General features: G+C 38.5%; 1 protein-coding gene across 1 annotated transcript in view; it reads right to left on the bottom strand.

The window, feature by feature from the left end:
• The window catches only part of ADAM22 (ADAM metallopeptidase domain 22), a 128,525-nt gene that overhangs the window by 13,307 nt on the left and 93,642 nt on the right, over positions 1 to 21,576 (bottom strand). Inside the window, exons 15-29 of the mRNA XM_010001581.1 lie at positions 20,599 to 20,698; positions 16,873 to 16,944; positions 16,255 to 16,347; positions 14,172 to 14,252; positions 13,894 to 13,944; positions 13,555 to 13,618; positions 12,919 to 13,024; positions 11,778 to 11,894; positions 10,899 to 11,067; positions 9,836 to 9,944; positions 8,795 to 8,885; positions 7,435 to 7,452; positions 4,459 to 4,566; positions 1,479 to 1,579; positions 859 to 925 (exon numbers count right to left, since the gene is read on the bottom strand). Of these exons, the coding sequence (XP_009999883.1) occupies positions 859 to 925; positions 1,479 to 1,579; positions 4,459 to 4,566; positions 7,435 to 7,452; positions 8,795 to 8,885; positions 9,836 to 9,944; positions 10,899 to 11,067; positions 11,778 to 11,894; positions 12,919 to 13,024; positions 13,555 to 13,618; positions 13,894 to 13,944; positions 14,172 to 14,252; positions 16,255 to 16,347; positions 16,873 to 16,944; positions 20,599 to 20,698 (1,347 nt within the window). The remainder of the gene's footprint in view (positions 1 to 858; positions 926 to 1,478; positions 1,580 to 4,458; positions 4,567 to 7,434; positions 7,453 to 8,794; positions 8,886 to 9,835; positions 9,945 to 10,898; positions 11,068 to 11,777; positions 11,895 to 12,918; positions 13,025 to 13,554; positions 13,619 to 13,893; positions 13,945 to 14,171; positions 14,253 to 16,254; positions 16,348 to 16,872; positions 16,945 to 20,598; positions 20,699 to 21,576) is intronic.

Here is a 21,576-nt window from a genome sequence, read left to right as displayed (position 1 = left end):
TATCAAGCCCATTTGCCCATGGAGATGCAAAGTTAGTACAGGGAAATGACACAGGGCACTGTTCTTGTCACTATAGTCAAAGAAGGGGTCATTCCTGTGTGGCATAAGTGCTGTAAGAGCAGGCCAGTGCTTGACAAGCCCAGAGATTATGTTTCCAGCCACTCACCATTCATTCACAAAAAAAATCTGAACCATCAGGCTTAAGTAAGAAAGGCTTTTTCTCCATGGGGAGCACTGCACACATGGGGTCTTCAGTAAATGTAACCAACCAATCAATATAGAAAGCAACTCCAAGCCAAACTGGAAAGCTCTGGGGATTGGTTGCCTGGGAAGGACTCTCACTACCCACCTACTGCATGGCTTACTCAAGACTGGCTGTTTTACAAAATAAACTTTAGGGCACTTTCAAAGCAGACAGATACTTCTCCTAAAACCTCCAGGCAGACACGCAGATATACAAATCTCTAACTCTGCAATGGCCCCACCCATGGTGAGACAAGGGTAGGAAACAGGTTATCAGAAAGTCAGTATTGAACCAGGATACACTCAGCAATGGCAGTTTACTGTAGACAAAAGCCTGCAGTGATGGTGCAGACTGCCACCATCATTGGGAATTGCTATGGAAACGACTGTGAGGAAGCCTACATAAAAAAGAAAATTGATAGTTAATTTTTAAAAATACATTGAAAGAGGCTGAAATATATTAGCCAAACCATTTACCAGATTATTAGTCAGCAATCAGAATAGGCCACAGAGCAAAAATGCAGCTGTCTATTTTTCAGTACTGTTAACTCCATCTACAAAACACAAATATGAAAACTGTGCTTTTCGGCCTTGCTTTTATAAATTCAAACTTACTCAGTTGAATTAGACCGTGGCCTAAATCTTTTGCCTCTGATTTTCTTTCTGTTTCCTCCTATATTACCTGAAAGAAATTAAAGGATAAAGACAGATGATAAAAAAAAACCTGAAACTCATCTGCATCTCATGCAAAAGTGTATATTCTTTTTGTATCCCCAGCAAGATTTATTACCTCATTAGCTTTAACCATTTAAAAGTAAAAGGCCAAACCCTCTTGATTTACCTCAGACCACGTAAACTAGACACTTAGGTGATCTCTCTCTACTTTTTGCTGCAACTCCACAGAGCAAAAACTCCTTAATTTCAGCTTTCATTCGAGAAAATTACTACATGTCAACAAAAACACTAAACACTGCCTGAAAGTCACAGAAGCTAGCAAGACTGAAGAGATTTCTTCTTCTTTTTTATTTTAGCTCACAATGGAGGAATGGGAGAAATCAAATGTCATTTCTATGTGCCAAAGCACTGTGCAAGAAAGGTGCTGGTGCATAGCGCTTCTAAATCCGAATTCCAGGTTAATAACAATTACACAATTTTAAGGAATCATGCTGCTGAGCTGAGCAGCAGTGGCGCATAGACTGGTCTTCACTGTGGCCAGCACAGAGGTTCACACTTACCTTGCCAAGAATTACTTCTAGGCCTCCCATTTTCACAAATGTCTGAAATATGTTTTGTGTCTGGGATCCTTTCACTCCAGGAATGAGATAATCCATTTGACCTGGAACAGGAGGGCTTAGATGTGGTTATTGTTAAGGGTATCACTTCACATCAATGTTAACTCAGCAGTTCAGAGAGTCACATTCCCGGTGACATAACACAGCCTAAGGTCTGTCTGCACTAGCAGAGCATCCAGGGTTTCTGGTTAAACCCCATGGTTACGCTTTGCCAGCTGTCCCTGCAGTGATTTGGAGTGTCCATATTCAAGAGCCAGGATTCAGCACTGCTTTCTCCCATGTCTACAGTGTAAAGCACAAACGCCAGCTTACACCACATTTACAGCTCTGCCCCAGTTCTGAGCTAGAGATGCTCTTCCAACTGTCCTTAAGTTGTTTTTTTCCTCACACCTACCCGCAGGCTTCCCACTCCCTCCTTGTGCTGCTGCAGGACTGCTTCCATCTACCCCTCACAACGAGCCTCAGGGGCCCAAGAGTCTGCAAGGAACATCCTCCTACCCTCAGCTGGTAGCTCCAGTGGAGGGGTAAATGTCTCATTTTTGCTAATTTTGAATGTTTATTGTATTTTGCTGGCTAGTCACTACAGAATATAATTCTAATCCAAAACTCAAAGTCAAAACCAGTCTTTATATCTAGGTGCTTGGAGAAAACTAAAGTCTTTCTTCTTGTACTCTCTTTAAGAGCCAGAGATGTTTGTGTCGAGGTCCAACAAATGGGGTTTGGCAACAGACTCCCTCCTGTTAAACCAGAGCTGCTGCTCAGCTGTTTGCCACAATTGTTGATCTACAATTACTACCAAAAGAGAAGAAAACAAAAGGAAGTTGAAAACTGGTCAGAATACATAGCTTATTTATTAAAATAAGTTTTTCTTAGAAACTACAGAAATAGATCCTTTAAGTCTGAATACTCCTGCATTTTTCAGTCTCGACTTTCTTTGGAGGGCTGGCATCTGACAGATGCTCTTCAGTTTCTAGAAGACCAGATTAATCACAACCACACTGAATTAGGCCTGGGATTTCATCAAGTCACACTAACTCTACAGCATGAAAGGCCTGAGAAACAACTGATCCATTAAGAGATATTTTAATAATTTTCTCTCCTAGTGTGGTCAAGAATATCTTGCTATACATGGATTTTGGTCTTTGCTGGTTCATAATAGCAAGAGTTATCATAAAGTTATCTCTTAATCCTTTAACATCCTAATACTAACACTTCATGTCACTTTCCAGCATGGACAAGCCCAGGTGGCTGGCTACTGCCCTGGTCATTCTAACGTCTCCCAAGAGATGTCAACCATATTTGCACATGAAGAAATAACACTCTGGGCATTGAAATGGGAGGACTATGTCAGCTCCACCACAGTGTTAATGGAGCATTTGTCAGACTTACTTTTCCAGACGGTTACAGTGGCACAACATACCTTAACTGGTGGTGGGGAACAACAAAACTCTCTAGTACAGACAGACCTTAGAAGCCATTAGCTTTTTGGAACAAATAAGAAACACAGACACATGAAAGAAATGAAGTATGAAGAAAAACCACAGATACTGAATGAAAGAAGAAAGACATTAAACGATTATTCATTTAGAAACAAACTTTTTTTCTTTAGCTGGTATTTACACCTGCTTAAAGCTATGAAAACTTGCTTCCCCAAGACTTTAAGAAATTTTATCTAAATGGGAAAAGATTCTCCAACACATACCATGCAACACTTAAGAATAATGCTTGCTCCCTGAAAATAAAAATGTTATCCTCTTGCAAATATAAAAATCTGAATTTAAAAAATTAGAAATCATTAATTAATTATATAGTACTAAAGTTTTCTTAATAACATATTCACTAGAACAAACTGTATGAAGTGACACATAGCTGCTATACCCAAATAGCAAATGTCAGTGCAAATTTATCCCTTCCATACACTTTTCTCTATTTTCTTTGAAATAACAACAAAGAAAATTATTTCATCGACTGCACAGCTATAGGCTGCTCAGCAATACAAGAATTGAGAATCACAGTTTTCTTAGGAAGTGTTTCAGGATTGTGTAACCCTCCTACAACACTGTGCTTTTCATAAATTGTTTTAAAGTGCTAGCTGGAAATTTTCATAATTACAGGATCTCTAACCGCAGAGTGATAGTGAGCATCCTGACCTAATGACCTTAGCAATTAAAAATGGCTCTCAATGCTTTTCTATGAATTTCCCATTTTAAAATGTTGTGGGGTTTTTTAAGTAACTGGAACAATAACAAAAATAGAGAAATCTGATGAAGAGCAAAATTTAATGCCCTCCTTGATTACTCATAATAGGCAAGCACAAGAGTACAGAAAGTCCCTGTAGAATAATTTTCTAAGATAACACTTGGTGACCATTTAGTATACTAGTCGAGCAAGTGGAATAAAAAGGAAGCACCATCGTTTTTAATGTGAGACAGCAAGAATATTATCCAGAACTCTAGGCCTACACCGTGAATTAATTAAATTGACAGATAAAGATATAAAAATAACATTTACATTGAACAGTTTATGTTTATAACTATTATTGAAACAAGACAGTGTTCCTTTTCTTTGATTACATGACCATGATTTTTAGAACTGTGGTTCTTTTATTATTTTTTTTTTTGGAGCCAGCAATTATTATTGCAAGTCTACTTGAAAATAATTCAAGTGGGGAGATGGTGAAAATTTGATTAACTAAAAATTGGTTTACAATGGAAAACTTGTTTATTCTGGACTAATTGTAATAATTAGCAACTCAGGGCTTGTGAGAAAAATCAGTAATCAAAGCACAAAGGATTCTATTTCACACATTTCACATAGAAAGAAGAAAGAATCAAACCTGCTGCAAAATAATGAAATGTTCTGACTAATGGAATAATGGGTGATGGAACAGGTAGAAATCTGAAAATGCGACAGAAAAGCAGACCTCTTCTTAGAACTAGACGCAGAGTTTGTGCTGACTCCAGGAGGCATGTCGCTATAAAAAGAGTCGGCCTCTCCAGGCTTTTTTACATAATCTCCCTGGGGTATTTGTCTAAAGCATAACAAACATTGTAGAGTCAGAAAACATGACAGGCACCAGCACACACATAAACATGCACAAATATTAGTTTAAAAGAAAGAGGGGAGGATAGCGATCCTTGAGGAAACCTGCTAACCACACACAATAAGCTTATTAATAAATAATTCAAACATCTGAGAGAAAATTCCCACGTGCTTCTGAAATGTGCAGAAAAGTGGATTATGTGGTTTTGGTAAGGGAAAACAAGGACCATTTCACTGATAAACTCTGATCACAATTTTCAAAGTGGATAGTTTGCGGTTCTTGAGACACTAGATAACCAAGTTCAGGCACTGCAAATGGCTCATTGTGTCGGCTTCAAAAATCATCCCCAGGTGCAGCTGCAAGTACGGCAGCCTGAGCTGAATGCATGCCTGCGTGAAAAAAGAGTTCAGGAGAAGTGAATGCTTCTGACGTAGATGCTTTCCATTTAATTTTTGTGATCATTACTGATTTCAAGAATACCAACCTGTTGAGTCGTTTAAACCTCAAGAGGCGAAAAACCTCCAGTTTATTAACTGTTTTATTTCACAAGGGAACTAATGCCAGTGTCAGAGGTTCTCAGCTACTGCCGATTACTGCAGCAGACTCAGTCTCCCAAGACACATAGTAATAATGCTACATACATTTGACAATAGTTTATCCTTTTCCAGCACTAGAAGCTTAGGCTCTTCTATGGTGCATGAAACTATCTATGCATTGAAAATCATAATTAAGTTATGCAACTTTTTGCAGATGGTGAATTCATTGCCAGCAGAAAATCTGTCGTGCAAATATTCCAGTTACAGTTCCACCAAGTTGAAAAATTCTCCCTAATACCAGTAGCTACTTTGAAATTTGGCTATATCATCATATCAGCAACTTAATTATCTATTCAGCCTTGCACCTCCCAAAGCCTTTTTGCTTCAGTCTGCCCCTATTAAGATGTCCATTTACCAGACAGTTGATTCACATTCAGATTGTGTCCAACTATAGACCTGAACAAGGCTGTCTTCACTCCATATCTGAATTTCTAATGCTCTTTAAGTATTTAAAATATATTATTATATGGTGCATAAATCATCAGTGTAACATAGCACTTCCATATTATTTCTTCTGGTATCTCTTGAGTCTCAGTTCTTGTCCTGTTCCTTGGCTGGTACATTAATGTGTTGGGAGTTGATTCAGTACGGGCAGCTCTGCTCTCCAGGTTTTCTCCAGGAAACTGCCCTCTTGAAACTTTGTCAGACATAACTTCTCCCATGTGTAGCTGTGCCCTTTAAGCCACACTATCCCAGCTAACAGAGTCCTTGTTAATTCACTCTATTATTTTTAGTTTACTCATTTCAATTGCCTAGCACTACCAAATACCATTCCTTACATAATGCTCAAAAGTACCTCAATAGCTTGTTTTCATCTTTCTTTAATGAGTAATCATAAACAATTAAAATTACACTCTGGACACTCTGATAGATGTCTGTTCCAATTATGGAGCACTCCTTGTACATATCTAAAACTATTCTGTTTAGAAATCAGCCTGCAGAACTCCATTTTCTGCATGAAGGAGATTTACTTCTTAAATATCTCTATTATCTTTAAAATTATGGAGCCCTCCATCATCTACAAAAGCTTCAGCCTGTGCTGGTTTTCACTCTACCCATGCCCGCAGACACAGCTGCAGACTGACTGCATACTCACAGCTCTCTGACCCCTGGAGATGAGGAAATATGAAAAAGTTAGATTCTTTAATATTCCAATTTCAACACACAGGCAGTTTCTTTCTGTATTTTGAGGTTTTGGCTGCTCTGACCTCAGCCAACACTAATACACCCACAGCCGAGTGACCTGATGACCATGTTAGTCTGTGCTTATACTGCACTTAGCAACACCAAACCCTCAAACTGCCTTCCTTGTGCTGGGTGACCCACCTCTCCATAAGGCTTCAACAACTTTGTCTTTTTCCCGTTAGCATTCCAGCCACCTATCTGACCTCACAGGACACAATAAGCACTTCGCTGAGCTTTCCTGCTCTTTGCAAGTATTTTGAGCCTGGCATAGAAAGCACGACACAGTGGAATGGAGAACAAGCATAACAGGCAGCAGCAACAAACAAAGCAACAGCTTGGAAAAGGAAGAGGTGATACAGGCAGAAAATGGGAATTTGAGAAACTCTCAGATCTGTGGGGGATTAGGAGAGGAAGGATCCAGCTCTTTCCCAGAAGACCCATCTGCCAGGCAGATGGCTAATCAAAGAGAGATGGCCTTCCAGGAGGTAACCCCAGTCACAAGGAACTGTTTGGTTTTGGGCCACAAGCTTGAATGGGTTAAAGCTCAACCCTGTGCTGAAGACAGTACCATGCTTCAGGTACAAATCAATCCAGCAGGCTGGCAGGAAAGAACGGGCTCTTCATGCACACAGTTATTTAATGGTATTGTATTTTTAACTGCAAAGAAGCTCCAGGAATGAATTTGTCTCAAAAGGCTCCTGAACATCATGTTAATATTAATTATTCAATACCCAGCGTCCCAAGAACATTTTCATCTCTAATAACAGATTTTCAGTCTCTTTTATTGGAAATATTCTCCTGTTTTCCTAAATAAAATAGTCTATCTCAGAAATAAATGTTATTTTTGCTACCAAATCCAGTGAAACGAAGATTTCAAGCAAAGCATTTATAGAATAAATATAAATTTAATATATTCAAGAAAATACTATTTAAAATATGATAAATCATCATTGTATTTTCTTTCTAGAAAAGACAGTGATCATGATATTGTCTTCATAGCATGTCAACAAGCAAGAGAAAAGAAAAGCTATTTTCAGAACTTTCTAAGACTCATTCCATTACTTTTATCACATACCTCTGTCTTCTGTAGTTTCTTTCCATAAAAAGAGAAGAGAATAGAAAAGAAGAAAAAGAAAGAAGAATGAGTCATCAATATGCAGGTAAACATGGCCAGTAAGAAGGAAAAAAAATTGAAGAGAAAAGCAATGTACACAGATTGGAATTTTTTCTCAAAATATTTGTACAGAAAATACTTCCAAAGTAACCATAAGTACACACATGCAAAATCAGAATAAAAAAAAATATATTCATGTTCATGGCTAAAGTCAGAGCTGATGTGGCAGTGCACTTAATGATGACTTTAGGTCTATTCACTATGAAGCTGCTTGTGAAAGGTGCACTCTTGCATTCCACCTCCAAAAAGTAACCCCACTGGCTAGATGTGATCTCAAAGTGAGCCCTTAACTTTTGGAGTTATATTCAAAATGCAAGTCCAAATTTTCAGATACTGTCTAAAACTAAATGTGGTATACAGCATAACCAACCCTTTGACTACCCTAATCTTCAAGCTTTTTTCCATATACTTCTTTTCCTATTTATTTCTGAGCTGCTCTCAGCCTCCCTCAGTCTAACAAACCAGCAGGGGATGTGCCAGTTCCTTATGTTAAAACCCCAGCTGGGGCTGTGCCCCAGCTACCACGCTGCCTGCAGCTGAACCAGCCCTCCAAGCACACCAAGGATCTGTGGAAGAATTACTTCAATAGCCAGTCTCACCCAAAAATAGGTGACAAAGGAAGTACCACAAATCTTTTATTAATATATGCAAAAATCCTAAACCCTCTCTTTTTAGAAGAAATTCACAAAAGGAGAAAAACTAAAAAATATCAGTAAAGCTAAAATAACCCATTTTGCCTTTCAGTGAGTGGAAAACTGACAGCTCTACACCTGGAGAAAACTTGCACCTTATTTGCAAATTACAGATCTCTCTTAGCAAGAAATGTGCCTGCAATAATTTCCAGTTAAGTTGACTGAATACAAACATCCGTTTAAAGAAGCCTATGGTTAAATGCTTTACTGACTGACTGAAGGCTAGTCTTTCTAAATTTACTTCATCATTAGGAAACATTTATAACTGAATCAAACTGTATTCTTCTATTTCCTTTGCCAAATACAGTAAAATCATAGTCTGACCATGTACAAAAAGAAAATAACTAAATTGGAAATAAATTTAAAAAGTGGATCAAGCTCTCCAAGACCACATACACATGTTAAGAATTGCTTGAAAAATGCTTACACTATAAAAATGTGACTTTATAAATAAAATCCAATTTTTATTTGTTAGATTATGTTTGAATTGTTCTTTTCATAACATAATCAGCTATCAGATGAAACAAAGGTACGTATTAACTGTATTAGGAAGAATAAAATTTACTTACTTGTAACCCCAACCAGTTATTCCTAAAACGAGAGTCAACACTAAAATGGTGCCAGCAATAGCCCCTATTATTATATTTGTGCTAACAACACCTGGAAACACAAGAAAGAGAAAAAACATACAGGGTTTTATGAGAAATATATACAAAACCAGTAAGCACATGGTCTTTCAGAAACCTGCTTGGACAACTTGCACTATGCTGATTAATTGCAACCAGAGATACAATCTTGAAGAGCAACATGGACATAAAAAAATCACTTTGACCTCTATGTCCACTTCCCTTAACTGAACACCTGCTACATGGGAAAGTTGTGTCGTGTGTGCCAATCTAATGTTACCAGTTTTAAACTGCTGTAGCTTACATCCTTATAACCTGCCTGGCAAATATATGCCTACATTGGAACAAAAGTAACTTTTTTGGTTTTGTTTTTGCTCAAATCCCTTCCATTGCTGAATAAACTAACCAAAAGAGACATTCTGGAAGATGGTAAAACAGTCCTCCCACAAGGTTTTATAAGGAAAAACATTTACACCCTCATTTTTTTCACAATATATCTTCCTCTTTTATACAAGTCTAAAGATGAATAAAAACTTTCACTCAAAAAATGTTAAAAGTCTAAAATTTGTGTGCCAACATTCTGCATACTGGCCATGTAATAAAAAATAGACTCTAAGCATAAAAAACCCAATCATTTAGGCAGCATTATGTTTCCATCTAGATATGAGAAGTCCCAGTAACATTTTGCTTGACCTAATCTATGTACTTAGTAAGGCCACTTAGATGACTGGGACAAGCAAGGTACAACTGGACACACTGGTACCAGTCCTGAGAGGTTTACTGAGTGCTTGTGAGCAGCACTGCTCGCATCCAGCCCCATGTCTGGGACCTCTTTCACAGACACTGAGTGCTTCTGCTGTGGGAGGAAGGGAATGAGGCTCGAGTGGTAATCATCTTGTATGCTAACCCTTGCTGATTTTGCTTCATGAACCTTCCTCAAATCCAAGCTCTTTCCAGTTACTGGTAAAAATTATAACAACGTACCTTTATTCATGCCATCTTTATCAAAAGAGTTAACATCTTTGATGCGAGAACTGCAGTCATCTCCTCCCCAGAATCGGTCACAAACACACTTTATTTCATTGCTACAAACCTGCAGCCAAAAGTGTAGCTCAGAATAAAATCACAAAAATAATATATTCAAATAATTAATGCCTATATTATAGGTACAGTCATACAGAACTGATTTTGACTGCCAGCAACATTTTGCATAACGTTTCTAATACACATCAATTTTTAGTTCATATGTTAGGTATAAAAGTATTATATGTATCGTTATACTTTTTTAGAAATATATGTAATATGTATTTAGTACCTTAATATATTTTAGTGTCATAGATTTAAGAGTAATTTATAATTTCATAGGGCGACTCTGAACCTCAGTGATTTTATTTTTGCTAAGTATGACAAAGTGGTTAATTTCAGATAAAACAGGGAGTTTAAATGCAGTACAAAAGACATTATGAGATAACAACTCCTTTGATCTCAGCCATAGCCTTGAGATCAGCCACAGGAACCTGGACACTGTTTCAAACTGTGGGAGGGACTACAGGACTGGCCAAAGCCACAGGCTGTGCACCATGCAGAGAAGCTGCCACTAGACAAAAGCCAGCTCAGTGGCCTCTGCTCTAGAGCAAAGTAACTCTCAGCCAACAATCCTCAACAATTTTATGAACTCTCTTGGCTCTTGATATAATACAGGGGGCACTAAAAAGAGCATCTGGAAGAACAAAGACCCAAGTTTCTCAGTTCTTAAATCTTTATATTCTCTAACAAATTGCCTGAGGAAATGTCAAGTTAGCAGAAGTGATAGGAAAAGAATTGATTGATATAATTTTTGCAAAACTAATAAGTACTGTGATGTCTTGACTGGTGTGCATCATGTTTATTTATGTTCCTCCTCCCCCTTTCAAAAAGATTCGTTTCAAAAGATTTTCCAGTATAAACACTTCTAGAGTCATGCTGCTGAAACATCTAGCTAGTACACTACACAACACAAGACACTCAATAAAAACTGAAGAAAGGATTAAAAAGTACAAGAACATACACCGTGTCCTGAACAAATCTGGCTGTCTGTGGTGCCTGGGCAGGTGCTGAAGTTGAAGGCCTCGGTGGGGAGGCAGCGATGATCAAGGCACACCATGTTTGGTCCACACGGCGTCCCATTCTCCACATAGCCCAGGTCAGTCTCCTCATCCAGCTTCACGTGGCCGCCGCTGCAAGACAACAAGAGGATCTTGAAGATTTGTGCTGTGATTAGATGAGACTGCTTGAGAAACTGGGCTTTAGCCTCTGCCTTCATTTCCATCTGCATACAATGCCCAGGACCAGGAAAGAGTAAGCATTGGCTTATTAATCTCATTGGCCCTCACACGAAACAAACCAAAATGCAGTATATCTGCATCAAACACACGTAATGGTGAAACCACAGACCATTTTTCCTGTGCAAGAGCTAGTGTGGATAAAACATTGAGTTTAATTGTGTAAGACTTTGTTCCATCTTACACATCTTAGCTGTGTGAAGCTATCAGAACACACCAGGTCTATAATTGAGATTCAGTTAACATATGGCAACATATTAAGCTGCCAGTTAGCTTTGGCAGTGCAGGCATATGTCTAAGTATTTTGAGTACGTTAAGTACTTCACAAACATTAAAGAATATAAAATCAAGAGGCCAGAGAAGAGCATTATGTCTCTACAGGCAAAATGAACTGCTACATAGAGGGGACTGTAAAACATCTGTGCTCCCCACATGCAGTCAAGTTCCTGAAGTTTAACAGAGGCTAAGCTAGAATAATGGTTATGTGTTAATAGGAAAAATATTTTAATGGAAACAGTTGTTCTCCACTTTGGAATAAGAAAGCTGCTTTTCCATGCAAGATGGATATTGATTGTCTCTGTTCTGTTTTCAGGACATCCAATTACCTGCAATTGTAGACTTTTCCAAACTGCAAGATTGACGATGTGATTTCACCATCAAGTTCTCCAAGTCTGGGTACACTGGATATATTTGAGCACAGAAGGTATCCACAAAGTACATCCCTGCATTGAGAGAATAAACAGATACTAATTGAAAAGAAAATTCAATTAAAATGGACAATCAAAGAAATGTTTTTCTTCACTTGCTTTGGAACACGGTTGTTACTCCTTGCTTTTCTCCCACAGACAGTAACTTCCATAAATAATGTTTTGTTTCCCAAGAAAATTATTCTCCTTGGAGCCGAGATTGGGAAAATAGACTCTTTTAAGATGTATTATCAAAAAGCTCTGAGTAATAGCAAGCAGGAAGCTGTCAAGAACAACCCACATCAAACTGATTTATTATTCTAGTAAGATACAGTAACTGACCTGTAGAGGAGAAGCAGTAGATGGCTTTAAACTGACTCTCCTATGACACTCATGCAAAGGAACTAGAGCCATCAAGTTCAACTCACCTATTGAAGGAATTTCACAACCCATATGTGGAGACTTGTGCACTGTCTGGCCTCTCCCACATTACTGAGTATTTTTTTCTCATGAACAAGAGAGAGGTTATCAAATCTGCATAAAAGCGTTGCTAAGGACATCAGTCTAGCTACATGCAGAATTAGAATTCAATGGCATTGACAGAATGGAGAACTCAACCTGGCAAAAGTTTCAGAAATAGGCAGAAATACTCAACTGCATAAATACAGAATGTGGAACAATGGTTTAGGAAGCAACGTGCAAGAAAAGATGTGGAGGGTTACAATAAGATGAAAACTGAACACAACTTAGCAATGCAATGGCACAGCATAAAAGGTGAACACTACACTGAGACACAAAACCAGGCCACCCTCCTCTGCACTGCTAAGCCTCAACAAGAGTACTAGGATCACTTTTGCTCCAAGTGCTCCCAAAGCTCAGATAGTACTCTCTTAACAGAGATCATCTCCTGCTGACATTCCTCTCCCTCCAGAATTTCCTGGACTAAGGCCTGCAGAAGTTTGCTCTGTAGAGAGGCTTTTTGAGCCTCTTCGTGCCAGCTAAAGAACTGGATCTGGGATTAAAATCTCATACCAGTTGTTTTCTAAAGGGATCAACTTACTGTTTATTGCACTGTATCCAAGAGTCCTTGTCTCTTCCACAGTTTCCTTTCTCAGTTCCTTCAATATTCAGCTTCTCATAGCAGTACTTGTCAGCAGCTGTCACTTCTAAAGAAAGAAACAAATCTCTTTTAAGATGGGGAAGACTTCAAAAAGCCAGGTCCTGGGAAATGGCAATGAACAATCAAAGCAAACACAGCTTCCCAGTCTGTGAACTGCAGTACCAATGGTCTGCAGGTGGTCTGTGGAACTCTGAATAGTGTTGTCAATGAGAAGTTTTCTGCTGGCACCACAGGACTGTTTTAAGATTCTCTTCAGATTGACCAGGGTTTACTGGTCAAAATATCCAGAAAACACTGAAATAAATCAATAAACATGAGTATAGGCTCCCTAGGTGGTTATTAATGAGAAGTTATACCTAAGACTTCAGAGTAATAAACAGTAAGTTAACTAACACTAGAGAAAGAGCTGGAAAAGTGGATGGAAAGACAAAATGAGGAGGGAAGAGGGGGAGCGACATACAATCCTATCTATTTTTAATGGTTATGAATATGTCTCTTCCATGATTTTTCTCAGCTAAGATAATTTTTCAAGCCACACGAATGACAACCAACTTAGAAACAGTAACATTCACTCACTTTCACCCCAGATATATTTACACTGCCGGTCCCTGGTTTTACATCTTCCTCCAAAACAAAGACCCTAGAAAGACAGAAAAAGTTTCAAGTAACCTGATTTTCCAAAATATTTAATTTTTTAATATACAGATTTCTCACCTGTTTTCTATTGAAGCAACTGTTAATGTGATTCTACTTTCTGTTCATTTAAATACTTAGCTCCAAAACATAACCAGCACCCAAAACTGCAGAAAGTCAGCAGAACTGTGCCAGGTGATTTCCAAAGATCTTAAACCAAAATCTATAAAAAACACTCTATAAAAGCAGAAAATATGTAAAACAATTTGGCATGCAAATTACCTGTTTGTTATCACATGAATATCCATCCATTTTATGAATATTGGGAGAACACTACAGAAAGAGAAAATAACTAATAGACCATAGATCAAATAAGCATGGAAGCAAAGCATTTAACAACTGTCATATTTTAAATTATTTCAATATTATGCTGCTTTTTTCAGTATGACCAGTTATAAAACAATTTTTAGACACCTTACTATACAAAATGGCAACATTCATAGTGATTGAGAGATTACAGGTGTTTTTTTTATCTCTCGGATAGAAGACAAAAAAATCACCTGACTGGAATTTCCTGTGCAGTTCTCTGCAATATCACAATCATTGACTGCTTCTCGGCACAAAACTCCTTTAGGTTCAAACTGGGGAAAAAAAGGACAGAAAATTAGTGTCTTGGTTTCTCCATATCATGCCTTAAATGCAATGCTTTCTAAGAGTTTTAGCTAAAATAAAAAATGGCAAATTTAAATGTGTTGACTCAAGTAAGAAGACTTTCCTTTCCTGGTTTGGACATTGCACCTGTCAAGCCACCAGCCATTTACGGGTGCAAGTGGTATGACTGTCTGAGGCATCCCTTCCTGAGTGCACTGAGTGTGGGGCTGAGCAGGGCAAGTGCTCTCCCAGAACACAGGATCCCTGGCATCTATTAAACCCATAATATAGTGACTTGCAGTATTATCTTGACCAGGTCATTGGGCCATTTTGTGACTATTTTACTCTTATAAAACACAGAGAGTAATCCTGATCTTCTTTCTAGGGATGAAGAACATGGCAAAGCTCTAGGTATTAACACCATGGTTATTACAATGATCCGTTGTAGAACAGAAAGTATTAATAAGTGTACTGAATTCCATTCAGTTTGACACCATTTTCTAAGTGACAAGATACTGAACAACCAAAAATGTCAGTGACCTAACACAGGCATTTTGGTTAAAGACTTCTGTGAAGTCTTCAAGACCTGTAAAGTCTGGGATGCATGCCATTAGTGGCAATTGTTAGTGCAGACCCCTTATTTTCCTTGAAAGGCTTCTTAGACGTAAGATGCTTCTTCATTCTGTGATGTCCTGTTCATTTTACAGCTCTATGCTTTTTTTTCTGGTTCTGAATGGTTTTTTTTGGGAGAACTGCTAGCTCCACAGCTAGCGTGAACAGGCACACGTCAGCAGAAGAGCTCAACTCTGGTACTTTCTCAGTTTTCAGCTTATCTTTCCCTGTCAGTCTCTGGAAAAATGCAGACAGACAGGCATGTTGTCAGAAACACTACAGATGATGGAATGCACACAAACCATGTTTTGCTTGCAATCCCTCATTCACTCCTGCTTTTAGGAAGGGTATTAGAGGCAAAAGTAACCCCAAGTTTGGGAACTGTTAAATATGGGGGTTTTGTATTGACCTGATTAACACTCCCAGGGACATGTGCTTAGCAAAATTCTGCTTTTGTCTTCACTGGCTCATCCTCACCACTCTGTATGTAGACAAACCCTTGTCTCATTTGCAAAAAAAATGTAGTTACACAGAAGCTGCTTTTTTTTTTTTCTCCCCCTAGGAGTCTTTAATATGGTGCCTATGTGACTTGGATACTTGAAAAAAATTCACCCACACTGGCAATCTGCTAATCTTTTATATTTAAAAAAAAAAATCCCACACAAATGTGCTCAGGGAAATGTGATCAGTTTCAGCTTAATCTATGCTTTTTCTTTTTTGAACAGTAGGATGAGCACAAAGTTAAGAATGTGGTCCGCTGTTATTACTAATGTTCCTCCTAAGGAAATTAAACCCTCAGATGCCCAAAGATGAACACAAAAATAACACACATAGTACACCACAGTTTTAATAACATTAATAACAACTATCATCATTACTAAATTAGTATAAACAACTATTTGAAGTTATATTTAGCTAGGCTCCTTTTCAGCAAAGATGTGGCTAAACCACCTTTTACTATTTATTAATGAATCAGGAAGACTAACTTATAGTTAATATAGGGTTTCACTCCCTTTACTCAGCAGGATTTCGGTCAGTCCAAACATAAGGAGACACATGCAGACCTAACCTAAACTGAAGTCAGGTGTCTTTTAGATTAACACTTCTGAACAATTCTGCTAGCTGTGGGTTTGTTGAGTGTTTTTACCATAGCCTTTTCTTGGGCCTCTGTGGTATGATTTTCCCAGTCTCACATGGCAAATACAGAGCAACGTGTAAGGTGCTGGGAGCAAAACATGGTTAAGGATGTTCATGTTTAAACAAGGACATCTAATGAAACCTTATCAAACTTCAACCTGATTCAAACACAAGTTTTGCAAGGAAAAAGATGTGCTATGGTGCCTGTAGCCACCTGGATGCAGTGAAGGTCCCTGCCCTTACCCGGCACTTCCGACAGCAAAGCCCGTTGCTGCACTGGGAACCTGCCGTCAGGGTGCACGTACTGCAGCACTCCCCGCCTTCGCTGGCACACTCCTGGGGAACACACACACTTATAACAGAATACGTGGGAAAAGCAGATGAGTCTCAAGCTGTCGTATTACTTCTCATCATAGCATGCTACCTGAATGGATTTTTAACCAGGCTTTTAGGCACCTGGAGGCAGGGAAAAAAGCATGCGCTGTCAAATTAGACACTCACTTTTGCTATGCAAAATAGGAAATAGTTTTTCTAACTTCACAGTTTCGATAATTAAATACTGACATTTTAGCACTGACCAGAGTCATGTGCCCACAGAGGAAAATACTTTCTTCAACATCTTCCAAGGCCTGATTTTGTACAGGTATCTATTGCTATTACTCTTCAGAATTTACGTGGTGATAAATAAAAAACTCTGGCACATGTTGTGTTTAAACATGATGGGAAACAGTAAGAAAGGATTAATCCCTTGTTGCAGGACCTTAACATTGTCTGTCTTCCTTCACTTAATGTCAGCAATAGGGATGGGCAGCACCCTGTCCTGGAGAATCTAGTTACTAAGCTAGAGCACATTGCACTTACCGCTATTGTCCCACAGTCACACTCTTCTCCATCTTCCACAAAGCCATTGCCACATTCTGGAGGATCCAAAAGCTGAAGGGCAAAATCAGAAATCAAAGAGCAGGCCTCTCCTAAAGGAGTCACTGTCATATTTATTCTGTGCAACATGTCTTTTTAGCTAGCACTCCAAACACATTAACCAATATAAAAGTATATCACAGCTCAGGAAGAAGCAGACTAGAAGCAATGCAAACAAAAGGAACAATGAAGGAACCGTGTTCTGAATTAATTCAGCAATTCTGTAGAGTCACAGGTGTCATCAAGGTAAGACTGCCATTTTTACAGCACTTTCAGTTTGAGCAGAAGCCACAATAAAAACCAAAAGGTATGACAATAAAAGAACAAATTTGGAACAATATGATATTTTCATTATCATCATAGATGATAAAATGCCTTTTGTTGTGGAATTCAAGTGATGAGGGCTGTCCCCCAAGCTGATGTCTCTGTAATACCTTCAGAAGGAATAGCCATACTGTCCTTTGGGAGCATGAGGCTCAGAAATGCAGGGAGAGGCTGAGTTTGTCAGTTTTTCTTGCAGTTATGTGCTTTTTCCTGCCCTTTTTTTCTACCACAGTCGGGAACTTTCAGCAGTTTTCCCTAAGCATGTGTCACAGGCAGATGAGAAAGTATAGCTGGTGAGGTTTCCTCTCCTTCAGCTTCCCCACTGAACTGTAACTTAAAATATCCAAATCTATATTATTCATATTTGTACTCTGCTTTCCCAGAGGCCAGATGAATTCACCATTTTTCACACAGGACCCATGCTATGCTATCTTTTAATGGACACCTTTGCTCTGTTTTTTCCAATTTCATCGTTTCAGTTTTCCTAACATTTCCAGATGTAATTTTTAAAAAACATTTTTTTTTCTTTGGGCATAATGAAACATAAGAGCACTCTTGTTACATAAACAAGAAGGCATGTAAGTGTATAACCAAGACTAGAATTTTGCAAATTGTCCTCCAAGTTATCCAATTAAACTAAGATCATCACAGAAACCACTCTGCTTACAAGACATCTGCACATTGCTCATGGAGTACAGTGCATTTTTCTCTGGCTGCTGCCTTTCTGCCAGAAAACCACAGGATGGAGCATCATGCTGCTTACTTCTCTGTGCCACAAACGAGCCTGAGGCTGATGTGCTATTATTAGATCCTCCTATTCAGAAGGAAATTTAACTGCAGCATGAAATGCATATGCAGATCATTACATTAAATGTAAGCAAGCAACGATCTTGCAGAATTATTGAAGAGTTGTTAATTGTTTCTTTACTTTATGTTCTCCCAGACATCCAGACTTCCTCAGTATCCCTAGGTGTGCTGCACAATACAGACAACTAGGCAGCAGTAACAGAGGGTCCTGCCTTAAAACACTGGGCCAATTTGCTGCAGTACAATAGGAACAGCTAAACATGTAATGGAAGAAAAAAATAAACATAAAAAGCAAATTGGGTCATTTTTCCCCAAAAGTAATATAATCCATCCATTCATTTGAAAAGAGCATATGCCCAATCTGCACTACAAGTCACTGATGTAATTTTCAGGATCACTTCTCATCTCACACCGGGGCACTGTCAAACACTGCATGTAATCACATCAGCTTTCCTTTATCTCATATTCCTTGAAAAGCAAAAGTAAGTTTGTATTTCATCACCTTTGCTAGGAAGCATATGCCTTCGACAGACTTGTGAATTAGACAGACATCCATTGACAATAAATCAAAACCAACCCAAACAACAGCACATAAAAGAGTCCAAATCACTCTGGCTTCCACATCCAACTTTCAGATTTCCACGTGTCATTAGAAAAAACTGTAAATGTTGCCAACTAAAACTGAGATTGAGCATAGTTGTTTTCTTCCAAGTGACAGATGTATAAATGAACATAATCACTAAAACCAGACCAAATAAGACACATTACACTACGGAAACAATTCACTCAGCAAGTGAGACAGGTAAAAGCAAACTTCTAAAATGCAGGTGCATTTTAAAGAACAAGAAATCCTACATCTTATTCATGAACTACAGTGCTTTCTCTCCACTTTTAGTAACATATTCTTACATGAAAAGAAGACCTCTGAGAGATAAGCAGACTCAGCTTACCCAGATTTGATGACTTATCTTCCCTTCTCTAACATTTATTGAAATTCTGTGGTTGTCAGAACATGCACCTTTTCTCAGCCACTCCAGGAGGAACGTGCATCACTCCAGAACTGACTTTCTCTTTTACATCTGTGACCACATCAGCTACCAAGACTTTTTTCAAAATTGGACTGTCTTTCTGCCTTAACCTCTTCCCCTTGTTTGTTGAAAGAAAGCCATTTAATAGACAATTAATTATATATAGAAAAGAGCCATGATTGTTATTGTGATTACATTCTTAACGTGGATCAGCAAAAGGCACAGGAACGTACTGAAACCCTGCTGCAAATCCTGCATTGTAGAAGTGTTTGCATCTTGGCTGAAGTTTTGTTAGCCTTGTTTTGTATTTCTGTCCCTTAAATGTAGTGGTTAATAATTTAATACTCTTTACATCAATATACCTATTTAGCAAGCCAAAATTGAGACATTAGAAGCAAAGAAAAGGCCAACACTACCTTAAGAGATAATCCCCATTTCTCCTGATTTCCAAGACACAGGCAGCAAGACCTCTGATTTCGTACTTTAGAGGCAAATTTGGAGGGGATGGGTCAGTCATTAAAGTGGGTTTCCCTCCCCCAAGCCTTTAGGTAAGCAATGCAACCTGCTAAATGAAGCAAGGTACAGTGGCACTGAGGATGGGGATCCAACAGGGATTCACCAGCCTTCCCCATCTGGGGGACTACCCAACACAAGCCATGGTTGTGCAGAGCCACATAACACTGGCCTGGAAGGAGCTAACCCCGGCACTAAGGTGATTGGAGCACTTCTCACCAGACACATTTCTCCCCCAACACATGTGCTTCAGAGGACGACAGACCCTGGGGACATTGATGGGGAACATGTGGGCAGCACCTGGGGAATGAGGAGTGTGATGGGCACCCAGAAGCCACCAGCTCTCCTAGTGTCTCTGACCTACTCCTCAGGGCTTTCTTTCCTGCTCTGCCTCCTCCAGTTTCAGAAAAAACAGTCACAGTTTTCAAACTCTGTTCTGAGAGCCACTGTCAAAATTTTGCCTCTCTGAACAGGGAGAATATCACAACTACTTGTAACCACTGGTGACTGCAAAGCCACTGGGCTGCACAGTGGTGCTCTAGGAGCTGTGTCTTCATCTTGGGACAGATGTGAAACAAAAGCAATCTTATTTCAGCTTCCAGGGATTTGTACCAAAAGACATTGGTTCACTGTAAATTAGAATTCAAGCTGTGAAAAAGTTTACAATGACATCTGAAAACTCAGCAAATTAATTCACCAACATACTGTATTTACAATATTCAGAACAAATTGTGTGAGGGATGGTTATGGATCAAAGCCTGTGAGAACTCTGTTGTACACGAAATCAGTTACTAAAAATGTATTTAAGTATAATTTCCAACCTATGAACTAAAATCAGATACTTTCACTCATATGTCACCAGAAAAATTGGAAACTGGAATTAGAAATATAAAAATTACAGGGTTTTTTTCCCCCAACATTAGAACTTTCATTCTTCTTTCTTTCATCTAAGTTAGAAATAAATAGAAAAAATTCTCAATAATTAGATAACACTTACTTTGGTTGGTTTATTGAAAAGGCAGGCTCCCCCTCCATTGTTTAAAAATTCATGATACTCTTCAATATCACATTTGGAGAACTTGCTTGGAAGGTAATACCTGCACAGGAAAAAGGTGGCAGGATTATTTTCTATAGTACTTTTATTTTCTTTTTTTCAAAATAGGAGGAGAAATATGTTATACTTCAGAAAAAACACAAAGCCTCACAAATATCACAAATAAGATGACACAGCATGTAGTTCTCACATGCATGACATGTTCCACTAACGGGCCTGATCTCAGAAACACATTAATTTCTTCCTGTACATACCACAGGAGACAAAGATGGAGACATAGTTCATTTCCCCCTCAGATAAAATTGCTCTTCTGCCCCACAGTATTTTTATATAACAGAGTTATGTCATTTTAAAACATGCTTCTAACAAACATCAGTAAACATTTTGGCTTCCCTCTTTCATGTGCCCCACTGAATAAATTTTATTCCAGAACAGAGTGCCAAACTAAGGCACAGTGCACCACCCAAAACCAATTTGATGCAGAGAATCTTTGCATGGACCCTTTCCACAGGGAAAGAATTTCTCCCAAAGTAACTTAAGTGATATTTATATTTAGGTCCTTAGTCATGAAAGTACTAATGCTTCAAGTAGATTTTACAGTCTTATGGATTTTCCTGAAGCAGCTCATAACTGGATAAAAAAATAGTAGCAGAAGTGCTAAACAAAATAATCCTGCATTGCCAGGAGTGATGGCTTGTCACAACATAAACTGGTCATTTCCATTTCTATGGCTTACGATTTAGGTCTAAAGACTACAGAGAATGTGGGATTCACCATTCTTCACCAAAAAGGTAGGCAAATACAAGCTTTTTTTGTATACCTAATCATTTGAAAGGTTTGGATTTCAGATAAATAATTTAAAGACCATTAGCTGAGGAATCACTTTTACAAGAATCAATAATGCTTCTTAGATTGGCTTTT

The sequence above is a fragment of the Chaetura pelagica genome, unplaced genomic scaffold (assembly GCF_000747805.2).
Source record: "Chaetura pelagica isolate M959 unplaced genomic scaffold, ChaPel_1.0 scaffold127, whole genome shotgun sequence".
NCBI lineage: Eukaryota > Metazoa > Chordata > Aves > Apodiformes > Apodidae > Chaetura > Chaetura pelagica.
The sequence above is the reverse complement of the archived record's forward strand: the minus strand, read 5'-3'. Positions and strand labels throughout refer to the sequence as shown.